The sequence below is a fragment of the Hippoglossus stenolepis genome, chromosome 8 (genome assembly GCF_022539355.2).
Source record: "Hippoglossus stenolepis isolate QCI-W04-F060 chromosome 8, HSTE1.2, whole genome shotgun sequence".
NCBI lineage: Eukaryota > Metazoa > Chordata > Actinopteri > Pleuronectiformes > Pleuronectidae > Hippoglossus > Hippoglossus stenolepis.
Genome location: NC_061490.1, coordinates 16,384,628 through 16,404,879, shown reverse-complemented (window position 1 = coordinate 16,404,879; position 20,252 = coordinate 16,384,628). Strand labels below are relative to the sequence as shown.

General features: G+C 39.5%; 2 protein-coding genes across 2 annotated transcripts; both read right to left on the bottom strand.

Annotated features, from left to right (window-relative positions):
• Positions 1–12,000: 12,000 nt before the first annotated feature.
• Positions 12,001–13,250, bottom strand: s100w (S100 calcium binding protein W). The gene is made up of 3 exons (XM_035163880.2): positions 13,103–13,250; positions 12,591–12,739; positions 12,001–12,447 (listed from the first exon to the last, which is right to left on the bottom strand). The coding sequence occupies exons 2-3, from the start codon at positions 12,729–12,731 to the stop codon at positions 12,259–12,261; spliced, it is 330 nt and encodes a 109-aa protein (XP_035019771.1). The 5' UTR covers positions 12,732–12,739; positions 13,103–13,250; the 3' UTR covers positions 12,001–12,258.
• A 4,053-nt stretch (positions 13,251–17,303) lies between these two features.
• Positions 17,304–19,079, bottom strand: s100a10b (S100 calcium binding protein A10b). The gene is made up of 3 exons (XM_035164384.2): positions 18,921–19,079; positions 17,629–17,783; positions 17,304–17,532 (listed from the first exon to the last, which is right to left on the bottom strand). Exons 2-3 carry the CDS (start codon positions 17,764–17,766, stop codon positions 17,380–17,382), a joined length of 291 nt encoding a protein of 96 aa, XP_035020275.1. The 5' UTR covers positions 17,767–17,783; positions 18,921–19,079; the 3' UTR covers positions 17,304–17,379.
• Between the last annotated feature and the right edge of the window lie 1,173 nt (positions 19,080–20,252).

Sequence of the window (20,252 nt, the reverse complement as noted above, 5' to 3'; positions counted from 1 at the left end):
CTTTTTTTCTTCCTCCCTCAAAACTGTCAGTTGAATATTCTCTTTCATGCTTTTTCAAGTAAAATTGTCTTGATGTGCGTGACATTTTAAGGTGGGGAACAAAACTTTTTACACTTTATGTCACTAGTTAGTTTGCATGCCGGACTTCTCATCAAGGTTCTCGCAATGTTGAAGAAAGAAAAAAGTGCTTTTACTTTGAAAGGGGTTCGGGAAGTGATGTAAATACGTTTGTGTCATAGAGAGATTAACATTGTGGTTCACAGCAGAATAAACAGAGAAAATGATCTTTCAACTGATTTTTAATGTTTATCTGATGAATTTATGTCACAAACAAATGGTTGCAACACTTTCTGTATGCCTTTTCAAAATAAAATCACTCGAACGTTTCTGTTGATGGAATCCATTCCCTTGTTTAAAAAGGTTTTTTTATTGTGAAATATTTGCTGGAGCGGAAGATGCACGGCTTCATACTGTGTAGTACTGGTATTTATTTGAGTACAAGGGACTTCTTTCATACAAGGAAATAATCATATTTGTGGCCATATTCAAATCAAAGCCTATATGTAAAAACATTGTGCTGCAGTAGCAGCTCCTCTGCAGAACATGATGTGGAACTGAGAAGCTACATATTTTGCATTGTAAATATGAATTGATATTAATTTGAATATTGTGCATTGATTAGAAAAATTTGCACAACTGCCTTTCTTTGTGTATATTTATTTCTTGTACATTCAGCCTTTAACAGAAATTGCAAAAAATAATAAGTATGACCCTCCTAAGTGGATTTTTTGGAAGATATCAACAAAATCACGACTGTTTGCTGTCCTGGCTCCTAAATGGTGGAATGAGCTCCACATTGACATCAGGACAGAAAGTCTACACATCTTCCGCCGCAAACTAAAAGCACACCTCTTCCGACTATACCTTGAATAAAAGTTTAAACTAACAATTTAGTAGCACTTAAATGGCACTTACTTATAGCACTTTGTAGTTTTGCTTTTTTGAAGAAATTGTACTTTCTTGATTCTTGTTATTCTGGGTTTGTTCCTCATGGTTGATGCACTTATTGTGAGTCGCTTTGGATAAAAGTGTCACCTAAATGAAATGTAATGTAATGGTAGATCTCGGCTTAAGTTGGAATTAAAAAGTGATCTTGGGCTCGAAAAGGCAGGTGACCACTGGTTTAAAGAGTATAACAAATTCCAGTCAGGTGTTATAGCATAATTTTTACAGCATGGCCTCGAGAGGCTATGTAATGGATAATTGAGTTAGTATAAGAAAAAGCAGCTTGTAAATGAAAATGCAGATGGAAAAAATAAATCCCTCTTGAGTAAATCCTGCAATGTGAATTTGTGGTCGAGCCTTACCTTTGTCATTCGGTTTCCATGTATATACATTTACATTTATGCTTCGTATTCCATTGTTGAAGTTTAGGGGATTATTCATTCAGGCAAATTCATAAATCAATGTGCAATTTCTTTCATTAATTCGAGTTTCTGTTTCACTGAAATGTCACTTGACCAGTTTCACCCTTTCTTTGACTATACTCAATGCTGCTTGTCTTTTCTTTGAATCTCAACAATCTCAACTTGCCTTTGCACTAACAGGAAACATTTTGCAACTGTTTAAGTGAGAAGACGACAAAGATGACAGAGGGCGGGATGCCATGATTCATTGCCAGAGAATGTTTATGCCTCTAGCGCTGGTGATGTCCTCCCACGTGAAAACAGTGTTTTCAGTCCCTCAGGGCACAGACAAAAACATCTTCTGCAACGTATCAGCTCATTGTATGGGCAATAAATGTGTTGCCACAGGTCCAGAATAATTAACCCTTTTGCATTCAAGACGTGGTTTCGTGAGTTCCACTGCTGAAACGCATCTGCTTATGGTTTGTAGTCTTAATTAGAGGAGCAGTGCAGAGTCTCAAACATTCACCAAACCCACTTTGGGAAGGAGTCTGTGAGAAACTGTCCTTACTGTACCGTCATTATTAGCTAAGGTTTGAGTAGCAAACAGCTCTTACACAAAACACCGGAAAACAGTAGCAGGAATGCACCATCTTTACTGTATTAAATGGTCTCCTTGACTTTAGAATATAGTCGCATGCATGAAATCTCCTGGATGGATTGCCATTTACAGTTTGTACAGACAGTCATTTATTAAAAGTTGGAGTTTCCTTTTTTTAGCTGCATATAAGTATGTTGTCTCAATTTTCTAAAATCTACATGTTTCATGAGCAAACTAAACGAAGTGCAGGGAACTGAGGTGGCGTGAGGGCAGGGCTCTGTGTTTTGGACAAAACAGGCATTGAGCTCTCCGCCCATCTGTTGGTAACACAGCCCCAAAAACTTTCCACTACAACTCATTGGCTGGGTATGTGTGTGTGTGTGTGTGTGTGTGTGTGTGTGTGTGTGTGTGTGTGTGTGTGTGTGTGTGTGTGTGTGTGTGTGTGTGTGTGTGCGTGCGTGTGCGTGCGCGTGTGTGTGCGTGTGTGCGTGTGTGCGTGTGTGTGTGCGTGCAAATATGTGTTTGTTTACCCTGACCAGAGGATTTCACAGAGGAAGCAGCTAATGTACTTCATGAAGAACTGGTTTCAACGGCTTTTAATCAAGAAAGAAAGATATATCTCTCGGTTTTTTTTCTTGCTGCCTGGTCCTCATTTTTTGCCTTTTCAGGTTTTTCATTTGGTTAAAAATGCACCGAAAATGCAAAGTTATGTGATCCTTAATTCGTCTTTGGATTCCTGTAAGAAACACATGCAATCATTTAACAGAGCTTGATCTAAAAAAGCTTGTTACCATCAAGCAGCTCCACTTGCGCAACACTGCAATCCTGTTCATTAAAGTTTATGATGTCTGGCTCAGTTTTCCTGAACGGGGATGGTGGATGAAAACTGGAGCTGGGTTCTCTCTGCAGTTGTGCGGTTTTAACAAAAAAATAAAAAAATAAAAGAAGAACAACGCTGTTGTTGCTACACAGCTTAGTTTACAATGAGTTACTATTTGGCCACCAGGAAATATGAGACCTTCAGGGTGACACACAATGGACCACATATGTGCACAGGGCACCACTCTTTCTTTGTCCTTCTGGGATTTCTGGTTTCACATTGTTTCTGTGTGTTGTCAGTTTGCATCATTGCTGTTTATGCTGAGTCCTTTACTGACAAAATGCTCCTGCAACAAACAAACTGTTGATAATTGGACTGTTTGCATTGTATTATTAAGTTCTACCTTCATTTTTTTCTACGGCAGTGTGTCGTACGAGAAGAATACAAGCTGTTGTGAAACTAGAAGCTCAAGAAGCTAAAGCCTCCAGGCTTTTGTACTTTACCGAGAATCACAGCTTGTCCGTGCACACACAGACAATGTGGTGTAACTGTGGGGTGCTGCTGATATCACAACCTGAGTTTTGGCTGTGTGCTGGAACATGTGAGGATCAGAGTGACGGCCTGGCTTTGGTTAGAGGATCTATGACTGTTTAGCTGTGTCTCAATTCAAGGGCTGCACCCTTCGGAGGCTGCATTAGAAGACCGAATTTATCTGCTGCATCCTTTCATCACCAAGAAACAAAAGAACTTACGGGTAGCTGGAGCCAATCCCAGCTGACATTGGGCGAAAGACCAATATACGGAGACCATTCACGCTCACATTCACCCCGATGGACAACTTAGAGTCTCCAATTTACCCCAGTATGCATGGCTTTGGACTGTGGGAGGAACCTGGACATCCCAGGGAAATCCCATGCAAACTCCACACTGGCCTGGGCCAAGCTATGATTCGAGCAAGGAACCGCCTTGCTGTGAGGGGAGAGTGTTAGTAGTATATATTATTGTCATTCATGGTATAAAATTTGTTCAATTTATCACCTGAGTAATAAAATGATTCTTCTTCTTTTGTCATAATTCGACTTTGAAAAGTCTGTTATGGGGCAAGTAATTACACCTGGATGCTTTTGTCATTTTCTTCTAAGCCACTTTAACCACACACAGTGTTTTCTGTTGAAAGGCTCCACAGAGCGGAGGAAGCCCTGCCCAGGAGGGTGGTGGCTCCAGCTAAGCTAGTATGGAAAAATACAGCGAGCTTGTTGGGCTGCTGTCTGTTCGGGTGCTTCCCTCTGGTGGGGACGAGTTGCTCCACTGAATCAGACAAACTGTATCTTTATCTGAAAAATATCCAACCTGCAGTGAGATAGATTGTGTGTGTTTTCTTATCAGCAGTGAGAGGAGATGATTTAGTTTAGCAGAGACATGTTCCAGCAGCACAGGAAGCAGAAGAGGAGTTCACTAAAACATGCATTTGCTTCATTTACCCATGTGGCGTCTCTGCTGGTATTCAGGATTAATTATAGGTCTTTGTGGAGCAGAACAGACATTAGAGATAATTCATGCTTTCACTACTTTTGTTCTTACTCCTGGAACCAGTCATTTGGGCCCCTCGCAGACCACTTATTAACTTAATTTGTCATAATGGGGTTATGGTTAGGGTTGGGTAAAATATGTTATTATATTGAATATATATATTTCAGTTATGAATCAAACATTTAAACTCACTATATTCTGCAGAGAGCGGTTTGATATGGTGGTAAATCACATTTCCTCCGGTGTAACATAATATTTTGTGGTTAAGCAGAGCCAGTAAACACAAAAACCTTTGAGCTTCCTATTCGTTTGACCAGCAGACAACAAGTAAAGTGGTGAACACAAGTCTATCTTGCTAAATTCAGTACTTTTTTAAGACAGCTTAAATGCCATTCCTATTGTGCCGCTTCAGGCTAATATCTGCTCTTATTTAACAATAACTGTTAAACCTGTCAAACCTTCTGCGACAGTGGGGCAGATTTCTAAGGCCTGTAGCTCATCCCCTCCGTTTCTGCCAGTGCTGTGTCTATGACTTGTCTGGTCTTGTCTTGTCTTTGTGGATCATGAAGGGTCGATCCCCTAATGTGGTGGATGTAAGTGCCGGCTGTCTTTCATCACGACTTGTCTAGCCTTCTCCTCGCCCGCATGCAGTTGCTTTGTGGGAATATTACACTGCATGTCTTTATCATGATGCCTGACGTCTGTGAGTGAGTCAAAACTCTGTGCAGCAAATTAATCCCCTTGAATTTATGCAAAATGTTATTCAAAATCTGGTCAAGCACAGACCAGAATGTCAGTAAAGCATTTCATTCATATATCTTTATAATTTTATCGTTCTCTCCGTTTACTTGCCTTTGCAAATTTTGCTACATGTGTGTATTGGGTCGTTGGTGGTAGAGGTCGTGCAGTATAGTTTCCCATTGTGTTACAATTGTATGACAAGTGCCCTATTAAAGATGCAGTCATGGAAATGTACAGGCGTGTAGTTGAGATCTAATTTAAAAACAAGTTCAAAGATGGGTGTGGTCTGTGCCTTGATTACTGAGTGCTCATGTGATAATGTGGTTTATACTACTGAGTTCTCATTGTTCTGAACCCATGATGAAATAACAAGTCCCAACAAGCCAGTTCACCAGTCCCTTTGTGCGACACTGTAGATAGAGCACAAAGCAACTGGTGAAGCTGTTTGTACAGCGAGAAACCAGCTTCACCAGTTGCTTTGTGCCACAGGTAAAATATTCATCATCGCTCTGAGGGTGGCACAACAGTCCCCTTAAATTCAATGAAGCTGCACCAAATTTCACCAACTCATACGTATCAGTTCCTTAAATGAGCCTGATTTATTTTTTTAAGAGTCGTGAATTACTCCCTGTAAAAAGGGTGAAAGTGTGGAAACACGCCCTCTCTCATCCATCCTACCAAGTTTCATGTAAATCTGTCCAGTTCTTTTTGTTAATCTTATGTTAAAAAACAGAGAGAGGTGGAAACATTACCCCCTTGGCGGTGCGTTATCAGTTAAGTGGAATGAGGATATTTTCATTGATCTCAGCCATGTTTGTTTCCTCCCACACACAGTGACACTGAATATGACTACGCATGCAGTGATTGTTATAAACAGACAAAGGAACACACAACACATTCAATGCCATAGTTTTATTCTTTCTTATAGTGAGGAACAATGAAAGTCACATTCTTTAGCTTCCGTGTCACATTTGCCACCGGTCTTCTCTTTACTTTCCACAGGCTGCCTCACAGCCTTTCTTCTTGTTGTAGCCGCATTTTGCCATGCAGCTCACATGCTTGAGAAACTCATCGAAGTCGATGTCTCCATTACACTTCTCTCCCTGGCCCTTGTCACAGGAAGCCATTTTAGCCTAGAGAACACATGATTAGATCAGCAATAATGTATGTGAATAGTGAAACATATAGATGTACATACATGTGTAACTTCATCCTGAAGATGAGCATGTTGAGTCTCTTACCTTGGCCTCAGGGCAATCCATTTCTTTATCCATCATCTTCTTTAACTCCTCCTTGTTTAACTTGCCATCAGCATTAGAATACTCCACAAACACCTCCACAAGGTTCATAATGGCTTGTTGCAAACGTGCCATGGCTTCAGCTGGAGAAAAAGATTCATGCTGGTGTTTAGTAAAGAGGAGAAATGCTCAGGAGTTCACATCATATAGATATTTTAAGATTTTGCAAACAACATATTGTGGAGTCTTATCAAATGTCTTGATGTTGCAGAATTAGATAACAATTATTTAAATTTGTTGGCTCAAATTTGCATCAGTACTCACTTTAGAGTTTAAGTTCAGCAGGTGAAGAGAGATCAGGTCTGTGTCAGCGGCTCGGTCTGTGATCAGACTGATGGAAGAAGACTATTTTTATAAGAGCAGATGTTTGACACACCTAGACATAGAGATAACCATTTGTGCTGATTCATGCCGATAATGGAGATTTTGCTCAGTCCCATCAAACCAGTTCACCATTTCTTTTGTGCGACATTGTAGATAGAGCACAAAGCAACTGAAGAAGCTGTTTGTACAGCGAGAAACCAGCTTCACAGTTGCTTTGTGCCACAGGTAAAATATTCATCATCGCTCTGAGGGTGGCACAACAGTCAAAGGTTGGCAGTGTGTGTGTGTGTGTGTGTGTGTGTGTGTGTGTGTGTGTGTGTGTGTGTGTGTGTGTGTGTGTGTGTGTGTGTGTGTGTCTAGAAATCATAGTTGTAACCCGCCTTTCAGATACAGATACTTATTTTCATGTAATTACTTTATTATACATTTACTTGATACACGTCCTGCAGCAGAAACCAATAAGTGAAGTGTATTCACACTTCCTTAGTATTTATTATTTTTATTATGTAGTATTTATTATTCCCTACATTTCAACGTATGTAAACTGTGGCTGCAAAACATACTAACACTGCAACACGGGATATTATTATTGCGTGTCTGAGGTTCATATAAGTGATATCATGAATAATAATATAATATTTTCAGACACATTTTAAACTAACAACTCAATTCCATCACACATGCGGTCCCTGTAAATCGAGTTCAATAAAAAAATATATACTACAAAGAATCACTGAAAATAACACCTTCATAATATAATTTAGTTTAATTCGAAGGTCAGATTTTGATCCCATGAATCAGCATGTGTGTTCCTTTGTACACATACATGTGTTCATGTCTGTCAGACGGTGCTTGTTTACTCTTATTAAAAAGAGGCTTCCTCCTCCGTCATCGTCATTCCTGAATGAAGGCCAAGTTGGTGAGTCTTCCCTGAGGATACTAGTGACCTGAAAACACAGATTTCTCCACAAAAATGTTCACAAAATGTATTTTCTACACATTCTGTCATAAAAGCATTTCTCTTCAGTACTAAACACCCGTATGAACCTTTTTCAGCTGCAGCTCTGGCTCGTATAGAACAGGCCATTAAGAACATTGTGGTCGTTGATGGCCAGTTCAAGAAAGAGGAGTCAAAGGAGGTGATGGAGTCAGAACTTGAAAGCCCTGATGATAAAGTAAGAGCCTCGACATGCTCACCTTAAATGATGAAGTTACACATGTACATGCATTGATATACTTTTTTTTCTGATTTTCCACTTAGATGTATTTCTTGTTGTTACCTGTAATACTGTTTTCTCCAGGCTAAAACGAATGCAGCTGACTTTGACAAGGCCATTGGGAGGATGGCCAGAAACTATGATGGAGATATCGAATTTAAAGAGTTTGTCGTATGTGTGACTTGCATGGCAAAATGCTGCTATACCACCAGACTATGGCATTGAATATGGTGTGGGTTTCTTATGAGTGTTTATTACAATCACACACACAGACACACACACACACTGCCAACCTTTGACACACACAAACATGAATCCACCCTCAGAGCGTTGATGAATGTTTTTTTACCTGTGGCACACATTGACTGTCGAACTGGTTTCTCGCTGTACAACTTCTTCAGTTGCTTTGTGCTCTAACTACAGTGTCGCACAAAAGAACTGCAGATCAGCATGAATCAGCACAAGTATTTATTTCTATGTATAGGTGTGTCAAACATATGCTCTTATAAAAATAGGCTTCTTCCATCAGTCTGATCACAGACCGAGCCGCTGACACAGACCTGATCTCTCTTCACCTGCTGAACTTAAACTCTAAAGTGAGTACTGATAATACTTAAACTGATATTTTCCTTATAGCTTTATTTTGTGCCATTGCAAACAGAGGTGCAATATTGTTGTTGTTAATATCGCTTGCTTATATTTATACTTTTAAAAATAACATTTGATGACATTTGATAAGACTCCACAATATGTTGTTTGCAAAATCTTAAAATATCTATATGATGTGAACTCTGTACGTTTTAAATACATGAACTCCTGAGCATTTCTCCTCTTTACTAAACACCAGCATGAATCTTTTTCTCCAGCTGAAGCCATGGCACGTTTGCAACAAGCCATTATGAACCTTGTGGAGGTGTTTGTGGAGTATTCTAATGCTGATGGCAAGTTAAACAAGGAGGAGTTAAAGAAGATGATGGATAAAGAAATGGATTGCCCTGAGGCCAAGGTAAGAGACTCAACATGCTCATCTTCAGGATGAAGTTACACATGTATGTACATCTATATTTTTCACCATTCACATACATTATTGCTGATCTAATCATGTGTTCTCTAGGCTAAAATGGCTTCCTGTGACAAGGGCCAGGGAGAGAAGTGTAATGGAGACATCGACTTCGATGAGTTTCTCAAGCATGTGAGCTGCATGGCAAAATGCGGCTACAACAAGAAGAAAGGCTGTGAGGCAGCCTGTGGAAAGTAAAGAGAAGACCGGTGGCAAATTTGACACGGAAGCTAAAGAATGTGACTTTCATTGTTCCTCACTATAAGAAAGAATAAAACTATGGCATTGAATGTGTTGTGTGTTCCTTTGTCTGTTTATAACAATCACTGCATGCATAGTCATATTCAGTGTCACTGTGTGTGGGAGGAAACAAACATGGCTGAGATCAGTGAAAATATCCTCATTCCACTTAACTGATAACGCACCGCCAAGGGGGTAATGTTTCCACCTCTCTCTGTTTTGTAACATAAGATTAACAAAAAGAACTGGACAGATTTCCATGAAACTTGGTAGGATGGATGAGAGAGGGCGTGTTTCCACACTTTCACCCTTTTTACAGGGAGTAATTCACGACTCTTAATAAAATAAATCAGGCTCATTTAAGGAACTGATACGTATGAGTTGGTGAAATTTGGTGCAGCTTCATTGAATTTAAGGGGACTGTTGTGCCACCCTCAGAGCGATGATGAATATTTTACCTGTGGCACAAAGCAACTGGTGAAGCTGGTTTCTCGCTGTACAAACAGCTTCACCAGTTGCTTTGTGCTCTATCTACAGTGTCGCACAAAGGGACTGGTGAACTGGTTTGTTGGGACTGGACGAGATTTCCATGATAAGTATTAGTTAGCACAACGCTTTATTTTTATGTCTAGGTCTAGGTGTGTCAAACATACGCTCTTGGTGGCAGTTTTTGGCAACAAATATCATTCCAATTCCTTTTCATATGACCTATCTGACAACATGAAACTGTCCATAAAACAAATAAGATATTTCATCATGGGTTCAGACCAATGAGAACTCAATAGTATAAACCACATTATCACATGAGCACTCAGTAATCAAGGCACAGACCACACCCATCTTTGAACTTGTTTTTAAACTAGATCTCAACTACACGCCTGTACATTTCCATGACTGCATCTTTAATAGGGCACTTGTCATACAATTGTAACACAAAGGGAAACTATACTGGTTGACCTCCACCACCAACCACCCAATACGCACATGAAGCAAACTGTAATAACAGAGAGTCAAGAATCATAAATCTTATAAATTTGCAATGAGGAAACATCAAAGCATCGATAAAATTAAATCTATCAAAGTAATCCAAACTAACTAACTAACTAAAGATACTCAACTTGCTTAGATGGCCAGTGGTGGCAGATGCTCACTTCTGTGCAGAAGTGCAGTATTTTGATGCACTTGCGCCACCTGGCAGTCAGAGGGGATATTGCATCGATTGCATCATCTGCAGTTGTAGGGAGTAGAAGAGGTGAGAGCACAATTTAAAATGGATTCGAATCAACAGCCCTCCACTGGAGATGAAAAAACAGCATTCCCTAATTTCTACCCCGATTAGTTTCATGACATTGTATGACTGCTCAAAACTTCCAGATGCAACATTTTTAAACAGCTTTAGAAAAAACTGTATTCTTGTGAGCGGAAATATAAACTATTTGAATAACAGAAACATTTGTTACGATGCAAGGCATTTCATTTCCTTATTTGATAAATGTGCTTTGGCTTCATTCATACAAAGAAACTTCCAGATATTACATCAGAAACATGCAGTAGTTCACTCTTTGTTGTTTGAAAAATGTCCAAAATGCACAAGTTAACCCCTCTGCAAACACACACAGGCGGTGCAGGTGCACATATTCAATCTTCAGGCTTAAATCCTATTGTCATATTCAGCGTTATGTGCTCGCCCCGTCTTATATGAGATTAACGGTGAACCTGCACGACCTGTCCTGACTTTACTGTGTGCTCACAGAGTCACATTAATAATAACTCTTTCATTTCTTTACATTTCTGACTGCAGGATGCTCCACCCAACAGGCCCCGCAACCAATCACAAACTCCTGTCAGGAAGGCAGGGCAAAATGACAACCAATAGAAAGGCGAGTTTTTTTCTCCACAGGCTGGAATGTGAGGCGGTTAACACTTTGTGGTGTGGATGTAAATCCAGTGTATAAGATGTAAAATTTAATACAACATGATATTAAGGACAGTTTCATGTAAGTTGTTTGTCCACTCTGCCCCCAAACAATAGATCTAACATTATTGTTTCTGATGATTTGGGATTTTTGTTTTTAATTTAACATACATTTATGAAGCGATAGAAGAATCTAGACTGAGACACATGACTTTTATGGAAGACAAAGACATCAGTCACAGTTTCAACCTACGGAGAACAGTCCATCTCAGCAGTGGTGGGCTGTTATGAAGTACATTTACTTCGTTACCGTACGTTTTTCATGTATCTGGAATTTACTTTAGTAGATTTATTTCAGGTACTCTCTTCACTTATACTCCACTACATGTTTCAGCAAATAGTACATCTTAATACTACATTTTGAAAATGCACTGAGTTACGTGTTCACACTGTTTTTTATATAAAAGTAATCAATCCATACCAAGAGGAGAATTGATCCAGTCAGAGTGACAAGAACTTTACTTTCAATACTTGAAGTACTTTTACCAATGGAGAAAAGTTAATGTTGTACTTTTGCTTTTACTTGGGTACATTTCTGTCCATTTATTGGTGAGTAAAATGTTTGACTACTTCCTCGACCGATGCATCCAACTATAAAGTCATAGAGGAGACACTTCCTATAATGAAGCACTGCTGGTGACGTGTGCACTGGAGAACACAGTGAGTGATGTCTGCTGAATGTTTCATGAGCCAGTGTTTGTTTCCTTTCACAACAACAACACCAGATACTCTCCAGCGAGACATGCAGTGATTGATTTAAACGACAGAGGAAGCCCCCGACAAATTCATTCGTTTTTGAAAGTTTATTTTCAGTTTGTATTGAATGGAAGCAGGTTATTGAAAGACAAGTGAACATCACATGTTGCATGCATTTTTTAGACACAAGAAACAGGCTTGAGTTTTATTAAACGTGCAAAATAGCTTGATAGCAATAGCATCTGGAAGACTGGGTCACACATGACATCTAAGTTGTGTACATGCCAAATATATATATATAGAATATTTCTAATATGTTACAGAGCTTCCAACATTTTAAGAGTTAATCTTCAGTCCTCTTGCTCACATTCATGTTCTTTGCCCTTGCATTTCTTGCCTCCCTTGCCTGTCTTCTTGTTGTAGTAGCACTTGGCCAGGTCTGACACACACCGACAAAACTCCCGGAAGTTGACCTCACCGTCATGGTTTTTGTCCAGCATCTGCATGGCTTCCTCAATGTCATCTGCATTGATTTTACCCTTGAAAATAGATTCTTATAGTTAGATGATGAGTAGGAAATGCACAAAAGCAGATGTCAGAATATAGTGAATAAGGCGCAGGGGGCATATTTATTATAGATAATTGTGTGTATCATGTAACCTGAGTGTGTTGCACCACTTACTTTCAACTCGGGACTTTGTATTTCTTGCTGCAACACTTTCTTTAATTCCTCCTTGTTTAACTGGCGCTTCTTGCCCTCATCGTCGGCGTACTCCAGGAATATATCCACAATGTTTGTGATGACGTGATCCAGACGAGCCATATCGGAAGCTGAGGGGAAAGATTGTAATTGATTTTACAGATGAATCAATGGAAAAGCAGAATAAAATACCTTAAAACCACTAATAATGCAACAAAGAACAAGATAGAAGAAGATTATCCAGGCACTGTGTTGTCAGGCCTCATGAAATCTCTTGATAAAATCAGTTATAGACGTATATTTTAGACAATGACATAAACACAGGATGTTAAAGTCAAAATAAACAGTACAACAAATGTTCAGAGCTGTAGAAAAACGTTAGTAAAGAACATTTCTACACAATATTCTCTCTATTCTATTGAATCGTCCGCTCGGTCTTTCCAACCGAAAAAAACTCCCTCCTCCAGCATTTCATAGTTTCCATCCGCGCTCACCTCAGAGTCCTCGTTCACAAGAAGCAAAGAAAATATCACGTCTGTCTCACCAGCCTGGTCCCAGATGAGAGTGTGGTCAGAGCGAGTGGGAAAGCCTCCTCTTAAAGAGAAGGCACTCGTCTGACACACACACACACACACACACACACAAACACACACACACACACACACACACACACACACACACACACACACACACACACACACACACACACACACAAACACACACACACACACACACACACACACACACACACACACACACACACACACACACACACACACACACACACACACACAAAGACACACACGCACACACATATACAAACATCAGCAGTGATTCATGCCTGTGTAATGTACCCCACTCCACCCAGACCACTCTCTTCACTCTCACAGCTGAGCCACACAGTGATATAAAAATAGAACATTTATAATCACTGAAGGACCCTGTTTATGTTTGCATGTATGCCTTACATGCAGATTTCATGTATGTGTGTGTGCTGTAATTTTTTTGTTTCATTAAAGTAAATGAAAAGCACGAGTATGGTTTCATTCCAAAAAAAAGTCAGAGATGTGTGTGTGTGTGCATTTGCACTACAGTTTTGCTATTGTTCCATATGGATATATATATATATATATATATATATATATATATATATATATATATAAAAAATTGGGGCGGCTGTGGTGCGGTTGTCCACCTATTTGGGGGTCGGTGGTTTGATCCCCTGGCTCCTCCAGTTCTGAGTTGTCCTTGGAGAAGATATTGAACCCTAAATTGCCTCTGACGTCTGTGCTGACAGCGTACGAGTGGTGTGTGAAGCCCTGTATGAAAGTGTGGGTGAATGAGACTTGTACTGTAATGTGCTTTAAGTGGTTAATACAGTCCATTTACCATTAGTACGGCTATGTGTAATTTCCTATTTGCAATGTATTCAATGAATGATTCTTTATCAAAACAATACTTCATGCTGGTGTATAACTACCATCCCCGTGCTAAATGTACATTACACTTAACATGACTGAAAAAACCTGTTGCCTTCTGTCAACAAAGTTCTGTGGGAACGTAAATACTTTTACCACAAGGGAATTCCTTGCTTTTCTCAATGACTCATGGCTCTTATACCAACATCATATGGTCCCACCCTGCCCTTGTTTTTTGATCACGTCTTACCTTTCACATGTATATATTCAAAAACCTGCCTCTAATCAATTGCACATAACGTTAACAGATATGAAATGGTACTAGATGGTAGAAAAATATTGTTTTTTTATTTGTAACCGTTTAGAAAGTAACTTCTTATTCCTCATGTTAATTCTCTGTGCTATTTTGAATAAAGGTGAATACACTTTTGAATGTTTGTAACTTAGATTGATCTTTTACCTAATGAAAACAAATTGAGTATTTAACTTGTCTATTCTTTACAGTTAAGCTACTGAGTTAACAGTTTAACTTAATAAAACCAGCAGCAGACAAAAGTCAGCTGAAAAAGTTAAACTACAGCAGTATGAGCGTTTCCACTGTGTTTGAACATGTCTGACTCTGAGGCGAGGCGCTTCCATTCATCCTGCTCGACTGTTACGTAACACAGTCTCCATTTTCCACATCTCTGTTCCAAGGAAGCACAAAGGCAGACTTTCATGTCGCTGCTCTCCTCGCCTCTCTCGCCTCCTGCCAAGTCCCTTTTTACAGCTCAGTTCAGAGTGTCCAGGGCCGGCCTCGCTTTACTTAGACCATATTACCTCCACTTATCAAACACTATCAGATTCTCCTTGCAGGGGAGGGAGAGAAAATAGAGACGGAGGATCATGTGGTGTTGCAAACAACAAAAAGTTCATCTCTCCACACTCTGCTGGTTGAGGTATGAGTTACAGCCTCCCTGCTGGAGAGGTTCTTTATCTCGGCAGTGGTAAGTCATCATGAACATGTAGACTGATTGGATATCAATTAGAAATAACTTTGAATCCTCTTCTTTACATTTTGTTCTTTATAGTGTTTTGAAAAACAGATTTTTAAAAGATGGGGCAACGCCCGTCCAAATGCAAAAAAAAGAATACAATGAAAAAGTGGTAAAACAAGTTATACATACAAAAGCTGTGAGTCACAGAGAATGGAAGAAATGTTCATGAGATGATAAGATAAGATCGGATATGATAAGATAAAATACGATACGTTTATATACGATATAATATGATACAATACGATAAAATATGATTTGAGACGATACAATGATGATAAATGATAAAAAATGTGAAATAAGACTATTCATACATTTGTGTCAAAATTATGGGTGTGGCGTTCAGGTTTCTCTACCTTTCGGTAACAATGAAGGCAGATTATTCCATTAGTCATAATCAGAGTGATATATATTTTGTGATTATATCCATAAATCTTGTGGGAGAAAAGAGCAGCTCAGAAAATACACACTCAACTTCTGTCAAATACTCTTGAGGAAACCTTTCATTTATTTGAAAGAAGTCAGCATCACCTCCATACAGCTGAATAAGTGTAGAGAATATTCCTATATTTAAAAAATGTTACCTGATTAAACCCTGCAACATTTACTGGAAATAAATAATTAGAAATAAGAGAGGAAACAAGAGGAGAATGCTGAGTGAACTGTCTGAACAGATTGTCATGACATCTAGTGTTGAATTTAAGACACTACACAAACCCTTTGCTTAAAGGGCCAATTCATAAATTGTATCACTAACTTCTAAGAATGATCAGAAATGATTATTTCTGCTGATGAGTTTTTGGAACTTCCTTCCACTTCCAGATTCCAAAGAAACGAACCAACTATTGTTCTATTTGATGGAAAGAGACATTTGTGGGGTTTGAAACATTTACCAGAAAAAGGGACACAAAACACATGAATCCCGTCTCTGTGGACAGATATTTTTAACCCTTTGACAAGATGTCATAGAATGAATGTAGTAGAAAGTTAAGAAACACACAACGTGCATCGAGCACAATTCATGCAAAGCAACAGGAAAAAAAACAGAACAAAACACTGATGCAACAGTACTATGATCATATCCACTGTTCGGTGCAGGTAGGCATGTAGCAAAGTACGATACATCAACAGGACATAAATGAACATGACGGTTATTAACCACAGTTTCACATTAGCAATGCAGATAGATGAAAACTTGTTCAAGTAATTGATTTAGTTTCATCTTACACGACTGTCTTAAGCTTTAGTGAAAGTTGTAACTGGGACTGTCTCCGAATCACTGGTCTGTCTCTGTTATCCTGCATGAATTCTTTGGTTATTGATGTAGATGCAACAGGCGTTTTTATTTTATCTTGTTACATGAAAATGTGCATTAAAAACACAGTCTACATTTTAAACTTGACTGTGACCATGTTAACAATGTACTGTTACATTTTAGTCTTTGTGTGCAGAGCTTTTTAAAAACAGTCTATGGTGCAGAGTGAAGTTAGAAAACTTTGTGTTCATCCTACCTGGTTTATCTGCAACTACAATTTTATAGTCCATGTTTTTCATAAATTAATCAGAATTTTCTATACTACTGTTCATGGCTTTTATTTAAGTTTGAATCGAATCTGTGTTTTTTTTCTTCATACATTGCATGTCGGCTATTTCTGAGGTCTGTTAAGCAATTGACACAATCTTCACACCCAAGTTCACAGCTTTTCAAAATAAAACCTTTTCAATTCAGCTTGATATAAAGCATCAACAGCAACAACTGCACTTCCCTGGGTGATTGAGAATAGACATGCTGAGAAAAAAGTGAGATATACATTAGTGACTTTTTATCACAACAAGATTTCTATGATCTGTTTGGTGAAAACCAAATATCATCAGAAACACATGGAAAAGAATGACAGTAATTATGAAAACTCCCTTGACTCCCATGGGTATAAAGGCCCTTATGAAACAGTAACAAGTAGATTCAGGCTTTGGAAAAAACATATCTGATACCGGCACACCCCCATATTGAGCCATTCCCATACTTAAACCTGCTGTCTTTGCAGAACTATCAAGCAGGATTTATGAGTGGAATGATGTGCATCAGATGTGAACTCATCAATATTCTTTCTGAGATATTTCTCTGGCATTTAGCAGAACTTCTCTTGACTAAACTGGATGCAGGTGTTCATGAAATTGGAGGCAAAGAGCAAGAACAAGGAAAAAAAGGTATTTTGTACAAAATGTACGAACAGAAGGTGAAATCTTGTCAAATGTAGTTTTATTTATGAATCTTGCAAGAAAAAACTCAGCATTAATATTTCCCGTAGTATTTGCCTTTCAATTCTTGGCCTTCTTTTGAGAGAGGTCGTAACACTTCTCACAGGCGTTTGAGAGGCCGGCGACGAACCCGATGAATTCCTCAAAGTTTATCTTATCGTCTTTGTTTTGGTCCAAATCTTTTATGATGGAGTCCACTGCATTTGGATTTCTCTGGGGGAAAAAAGTTAAACCCAGAGCAGTGAGTTAAGCAGATTGACCAGTACTGAGGCCAGAGATCAGATTTAATGGAATACTGAGGGGTCTTACTTTCAGGAAGCCGGGTAACTCATTCTCCAGCAGCTTTTTCAGCTCTTTCTTGTTTAAGGTCCTCCCCTCCTTGTCTTCACTGGCATAGTCGTGGAAGATCTTAATGATGGACTCCATGGAGGTCTCCAATTTAGTCATGGCTCCGGAAATTTGTGCTGAAAGGAGAAAAGACAAATCTGGAGATTAATTTCACGGAAAATAAACTTTAATATATCTGTGAGAGTCGTAACATCTTTTGCAGGATTTCAGCATAACGGATGATGTTTAGGGCCTGCATGCCTGTGGCCTTTATCAAGGTCATTTGACAATTAATGAAGATCGAGCTATAAATAAAATGACCTGGCTGCCGTTGGTCAGTTTACATTCACGTGCATGATGTGCACTTTGATGCTCAGTGCGACAGGGTAAGTTCACTTACTATCACCATCATTGGCAATACTGTTATCATTACAATCGTCACTGCAGCTCCCTTCATCTCTGTCATTTCTCATGAAAGTAAATATTGTTAAAAACCTGAAATGGTGTTGGAAGATTGTGCATTAAGTATCATGTATTTATTTATTGTACGATTTCATGTCTCATTCTGTTTGAATACAAGGTTTCTATTTTTCAACAGTTAATAGTGAAAATGATATTGGTCTATTCCTGCTGTTTTAAAATCTTGTTCCATCAAGTGGCCTTTTATAACTTTGAGTGCCCATCCCTCTAAAGGTCTCTGCACGGCCCTGCCCTACTTTATACAATGAATTAACCTTCCTCTTACTTTTATAACTGTGCTCTATTAATGTTTGCAAAGCATTAAGCTGCAGTCAAAGCAGCAGGAAATAAGTTACAATAATAGTTAATAATTTGTAAGTGAGGATGTTGGTTTTACTTGGCGCTCAAATCACATTCTTTGAATATGAGACATAGTTTTCTGGCACACAGTGAAATCCTTATCTGTAGAGTGAGATCATTCCTGCCTGCCTCCCCCAGCTGCCTCTCCTTTCAACTCGCCCTTTTTTGGTTGACTTTCAGAGGGGAAAGAACGAAGTGGGATGTAAAAGTACAAACAACTAAAGGGACGAACAAACAGAGGACCTGTCGGTACTTGTCAGACGAGGAGAGAGAAACTCGCAAAAAAAGCCAAAGCCCACAGATTTGACAAGTTTTACATTTAAACATTAAAATCAGCTCCTGCATTTATTGTACAAGCCTCAAACTCCTTACACTAACTGAGATGAATCAGTTTTAGCCTCTATAAGACAGTAACAATTAAGACGCCAGTGTTGAAATGGTTAGTATGAACTTACCAGGACGCGTAACCGCAGTGGCAGGGAGTAGAAGTTCAGAGAGAAGCTCCAGGCAAAGTTTATCCAAGCATTTATAGTCTGCTGGCAACGCCCAGTGTGATGGGAGGGAGAGAGAGAGAAGGAGGTATATACAGAGAGAAGAGGTAGAGAGAGAGAGAGAGAGGGAGGTATATACAGAGAGAAGAGGTAGAGAGAGAGAGAGAGAGAAAGAGGAGAGAGCAAACAATGTGGAAACGCCATGTACAAACTCCATCCACTGTTTTTACGCACAGGGGCTGTCACCTCCTGAGACACTGAGCTGAATCTACAACTTTCACATGTGACACAGTTTCTGCTAATGCAAATATTTTTCCCCTCGGACATTTCTCCAGATGATGTCATATCCGTGACAGGCGCGTCTAACACCTCCGCCCTATTTGCGCCTAAAATGTGCCACAGGAAATCAGAGGAAGAGAAGTATGAGGCGCGTCACCTCTCGCAGTTTGGCGCAGAAAGTTACAGAAAAATTAATCATAATCAAACAATAAAGAGCAGAGGAAAGTGACACAATGCTGAGAAATACCACACTCGTTGGTGTCAGAGGGAGACTAGCTTTGTAATAGTTTGCCTGAGGGAAGAACTAAAGTCCAACACAGCTTGTTAGCGTCTGTAATAAGTGAGTATCCACACAATACACATAAAAAAGATTTACCTCTTAAAATGAGGGAGACAGTCATATCCTCCTCACAGCTTTTATTTATCTTAGGAAACTCCATTGTCTTTGTCCGGAACGCCCTGTTCACACAGACACTCACACCTGGAAGCTGTCCAGAACAAGCACACACTGATCTGTTGGCCTCAGAGCAGCTTCCCTGGAACTGTTGAGAAGGCATCATTTATCTGTGAGGTCTTGCTCAAGGGCACATCAGTGATTTCACTTTCCACCCCTCCAGATTTCTACGAAGCAAGAGAGTGGCTTTACTGTCACCAAACTCCATGTTCACATGCTCAGAGATGTTGAGCATGTGAACATTAGAACATTTGCTATGTGCATCACAGTCATGGATCTCGGGATATTCTTTACTCAAGGTGAGACGCTCGTGCTGCACATCTGTGCTTTGTTATCATGGCCCAGGACCATGAAGCAGCTTTCGATGCTAAAATTCGTCCGGGAGGCTCAGACCACAGTGTGTGGGAGAGGGATCCAAGCAGGTTACTGTTAACTTCGCCCAAAGGACTGATATTTACAAGTGTTCGACATTTGAATTTATTTGATTGACTTTAAGGGGCATGTGGGGCCTTGGTGAAGGTGTGTCCTTGTTAGCTGAGGCAGCGCCACACCTCGCTGAACAA

What these genes read in the sequence shown, in the direction of transcription:
- s100w (XM_035163880.2), bottom strand. Translation starts at nt 12,731, where the DNA reads ATGGCTCGTCTGGATCACGTCATCACAAACATTGTGGATATATTCCTG. An exon ending in TACAAAGTCCCGAGTTGAAA is followed by an intron (nt 12,448 to 12,590) that starts GTAAGTGGTGCA and finishes TCTATTTTCAAG; the next exon opens with GGTAAAATCAATGCAGATGA.
- s100a10b (XM_035164384.2), bottom strand. Translation starts at nt 17,766, where the DNA reads ATGACTAAATTGGAGACCTCCATGGAGTCCATCATTAAGATCTTCCAC. An exon ending in AGTTACCCGGCTTCCTGAAA is followed by an intron (nt 17,533 to 17,628) that starts GTAAGACCCCTC and finishes TTTTTCCCCCAG; the next exon opens with AGAAATCCAAATGCAGTGGA.